This window comes from Pavona decussata, unplaced genomic scaffold (assembly GCF_977016875.1).
Source record: "Pavona decussata unplaced genomic scaffold, jaPavDecu1.1 SCAFFOLD_98, whole genome shotgun sequence".
Taxonomy (NCBI): domain Eukaryota; kingdom Metazoa; phylum Cnidaria; class Anthozoa; order Scleractinia; family Agariciidae; genus Pavona; species Pavona decussata.
The window spans coordinates 2,363,765-2,368,081 of record NW_028145514.1 but is presented as its reverse complement, the minus strand read 5'-3'; the positions used below and the strand labels follow the sequence as shown (position 1 = coordinate 2,368,081).

The 4,317-nt window shown below is 36.2% G+C and overlaps 1 protein-coding gene across 2 annotated transcripts; it reads right to left on the bottom strand.

Annotated features, from left to right (window-relative positions):
• Positions 1-755: 755 nt before the first annotated feature.
• On the bottom strand, positions 756-3,520 carry LOC146472635 (melanocortin receptor 5-like). Of its 2 annotated transcripts, none has more exons than XM_085119393.1 (2): positions 3,317-3,520; positions 756-2,301 (listed from the first exon to the last, which is right to left on the bottom strand). In XM_085119393.1, the coding sequence occupies exon 2, from the start codon at positions 2,235-2,237 to the stop codon at positions 1,314-1,316; it is 924 nt and encodes a 307-aa protein (XP_084975519.1). In that variant the 5' UTR covers positions 2,238-2,301; positions 3,317-3,520; the 3' UTR covers positions 756-1,313. The 2 variants fall into 2 exon arrangements, with proteins under 2 accessions (XP_084975519.1, XP_084975518.1); XM_085119392.1 differs by lacking the exon at positions 3,317-3,520 and adding an exon at positions 2,585-3,162.
• Between the last annotated feature and the right edge of the window lie 797 nt (positions 3,521-4,317).

Genomic DNA, 4,317 nt, shown 5'->3' with positions numbered 1-4,317 from the left:
TCATGATTCTTTAGGAGGTCCGCGCTTGATTGAGAGGCGATTGTTTAAATACTTGAGGCTTATTTGCATAACAAGGCACGTACCGCCGAGTTGGCTATGATCAGCCAAAATCTAACAAGCGTGAGTACAATAATTGTTCGATAAAAAAAACAAGTGTCTTGCTGATTTCATTATTCAAGAAAGGCACACCAGAAGACAATTGAATGGCCGCTATTTATCCTAAGGCCACTATCAAAACTCAAAACTCCGTAATTGATAGATGCTGAAACGAAGATCAGAGTTGGGTTTCACCTGAATGCCGGGTAGATGTAAGACATGGAAGACGGAGATGAAAGATATAAGAAAGAACTGGCTGCAAGTATTAGGAATTAGTGAATGTAGATGGACAGGCTCAGGACAAGTTCATACAAACAAAAAAGACTCAACCTTATCGTCAGGCAGGAACTATGAATTACACCAGGGTGGTGTAACTCCTTTCTTGAAGTATGACGTACGGAATTTCTAAGCTTATTTTAAAAAGTGGAGATAGACTTCTTGTGTTCTAAAAATTTTATTTTATTTTCACTTTTAGTCTCTTTTAAATTTGCCGTGCACCGCCATTTCGGATTCCATGTCGTAGTTGGATGGTGTACACATATAGAGCGGATATTTGTTCAGGGGCAAGATTTCCGCACAGCCCCAACATTAATTATGTATAAATTTTCCCACTCAAACTCTATTTATCCTCGCTGACTTTTGAAAAGAGTATGACAGTGGTGCAAGTATAATTAATATATGGCACTGTGCAAAATTTTTCTAATTATTTTCGTAAAACACCGAAAACCTCCATCAAGAAACGTTTAGCCCTTGTAATAAGCGCTCATAACATGTTTCATTTTCTGCAAACTATCCGTCCATCTTCTACAAAAGGAAGTGGAAAGGGGAACAATGAAAAGAAAAAAAAATGCGGCTCTATAGCTGCTCTGAACTGGCAATTACTCTTATAAAAACAATTTCGCCGGCACAATTAGCATGCAGCCTTTTACTTTGCGAAGTTGTAATTCGCATTATCCAATGTAAATTTGACAGCATCTGTTTTTTTGGTTTGTAATGAGATTCACATTTGGTCAATATATTACATTTTATTGTTTAGTTTTGCCTTTTTTTTAATTTGACATTTTTATATCACAATATATCACATTTGGTCAATTTTAAGTCATTTTATTGTTTAATTTTGCCTGAGTCCATTATTGAAAACAATTTCTATAGTTGGAGCTTCCTTTTAACTTGGATCACATTAAAACAAGGAAGTGATATTTTGTTGATTTTTAGCGTCACACGTGACGAAAAAAATTGCGGAGTGTACTTAGATTTGCAAAAACTTTTTCTTTAAGTTCATTAATTCTCCAGCAGTATAGGAATGGATTTAAAGAAGAATTGAAATAAACCGCAGTGGCGCTTAATTGCACTGCAAAGCGAGTAGAGTTGGTGAGTCCAGCGACTAATATCGCAACCAACGATAGTAAAAATGGAATGTAACAGATGAGGAAAAACCCACAGATCCACAGCATGTTGGTCACAGTTCTCCTGTACCGATGCACATTAATACTAGCAGGTTCACTGACGTTAGCTTGTTGACGAATTTGTGCAACGTGATGGCGAAGACCACGCTGAATGCTAAGATAAGAAAGAAGTGCAACCAGACAACAGATGAACAATCCGATTGCACCACAGATTATATTCACTCTTGCACTCAAAAACCATGATCCAGCCCAAAGTGATGCGAAGATCCATTCCGAAACCAAACTGGAAACAACTCGTCTGAATGTGACGACCTCTTGGTATCTCAAGCGTAGATGAAAGGCGAGAAATCGATCGATGGCAATTGTCACTATCGTAAAAAGCGACGCCGCAGCTACAAAAGATGATGTCCGCCCGTATAAGACACCTATTGCACAGTAATATGTCGGCATTTCCAAAATGATTGTCAAATAATAAGTTATAAACAGAGGAAGAACAACAAATCCAACGACGAGATCCGTCAAAGCCAAACTGCAAAGGAGAGCTTTTGATGGGGAATGAAGAGTTTGGCACTTGCGTAGAGCGGAAAGGATGAGAACGTTTCCCAGAACTGATAAAATTGAAGTCATCACGTTAATAACGCAGGCAAAGATGTAGATAGTTGTTGAGAATTGCTGTAACGCAGGGTAATACAAAGTGCTGGTGGGACCGCACAATGATCCAGATATTTTCGACATTGTGACCAGATGACTTGCTATTTATTGTCTTGAACGACAGGATTCCCTTTCAGTTTAAGTGGCACTAAAAAATACAGTGTTTAATAATGTAAAAATCATAAGAAAATTATATGAAATTCATTGAAAGCAGGGGTACTACGTTTATTTTAGAGGTTACCTGAAGTCTTACATTGAGCTTCTTCAAAGCAGCGGAAAAGATTTTACGTTCCCTCAGTCCTCCACGGCGAACTTTAAATTTTCAGTGATGGAAATGTATAAATTTAAAAAAAGGTTGGAATGGTGTTTTTTTTAGCTTACGTGATGTGAAGAGCTAACACATCATGGTTATTTTAAGGTGTTCTATTTACCTGGAAACTGCTTTCCACCAACTGAACAATGGATAGCAATCTCTCGCGACTTCCACCGGTAGTCAGATAGCGTGCATATTGTTTTTGTTCAGACGTGATTATAATAACTTTCAACTATTATTTTAAGCAGCCAAGAGCAGCAATCTTTCGTTTCCGCTGATTGTCGGATAACCTGACTAGATTAGTTTAATCGTTTACCCGTATGCCGAAAGTTATTAACCTCTTTACTAATCACATACCCTTGAACGTCAAGAACCTGTCAGGTGATATTTACTTTATTCAGCTTAATTAAAGGAGGAAGCCTACAACCCCTTAGACTTGTGAATTTTTTAAAGGTTTCTTCGCCATTCTAGTATCTTTTCCTCTTCTTCTTGTTATATGTATAACAAATATATATTTGTCTTTGTTCGTTGTAGATAGTAATATCGTAGAATATTAGAATTTATTTTGGGGCGAATTTTTAGGAAATAGATTACTTAAATTAACAAGAACGTATGTACACCTGGTTTTTTTGTGATTTTAATAAAGTTGCTGGTTGACAAGTTACTGATGTCGCCAGTAATTGCACATAAATTCAATTTTTTCGGACACGTGCTAATAGTCTTTTAGGAAGCCAAGCATTATTTGCTATCTATCACAACTGTTTTAAAAATCTTCAACTGTGTTCCACCTGCAAAAAGGAAGAATACCTTAAACTTTTTACAAACCTTGGCTTTATTTCAAAGACCGTACCTTTTTCCGTAGGTTATTTTTGGGGAGGCGCAATCTTTTCTGCTAATTTGTAGAAAACCTATCATAATAATAAAAGCAGTCATAATTTGTTTAGGATGAAGTAACTACGTAAAGATGTAAACTCTTCGGTAAATGTAAGGTCAATGTACTTTTTGTGTCAAAAACCTTAACGAACTCCTGGAGTATTTATCTGGTCCGACGAATCTAAATAGTGCTGTTTCGTTTTTAAAATATAATCGAAACGAATCTATTACGGATTGAATATTTTAGTTTTTATTTCTTCAGGTTTCAACATCCTTCTCTGTTCTTTTAAAAAGGAGCTCTTTAGAGGTATAACGTGTTATTTATAACCGTATAATTTGTCGTTTATTATTAATTTCCATCAATCACTTTCTGCTGATAAATATTTTTATCAGCTTTTTACTATAACTTTTTGCTTGACTGTCTCCTCCAAATGGCTATAAAGTTATATAGTAAGTGTAGGTTTTTGAGTTTGATTTAATAAATTTTTTTTTGCATTTAAGAGGGCCATAAGTTTTCCAGTTTGTCAGTTTAACCCTCTTAAAATTATGTCTTCTGTTACATACCTTTACCATTTTATGGCTCCGGTTGTGTTATTCATGTTTCTTGTGTGTTGCTTTTTGAATATCCTTACTGGATGATATTAGGTACTTAATGACTGGCCCAAGGAAAACAGTGAGTTTAGTTCCCCTCGACCCTCAATGTTCCCCGAAGCGAAAGAAAACTCACTGTTTCCCGTGGGGCCAGTCATTAAGTGTTTTGTTATACCTCCCAACTCAGAAATAGAAGAAATTATATACGGGTGTTACCTTACGACTCTATTGCAAAATCTTGAAAGCTTTCGTCCAAATTTTGCTATTTGCAGAAGTCTTTCTACGTTTTTACTGCATTGTGGATGGCCTTGTCAGTAGACTTCGAGTTTTTGTCTCGAAAAAGAAGCTGTTGAATTTCTTCTTCATTTCTTGTTTGAAAGCGTTTAG

Bases quoted from the DNA above. Each gene is read 5' to 3' on its own strand.
- LOC146472635 (XM_085119393.1), bottom strand. From the start codon at position 2,237: ATGTCGAAAATATCTGGATCATTGTGCGGTCCCACCAGCACTTTGTAT.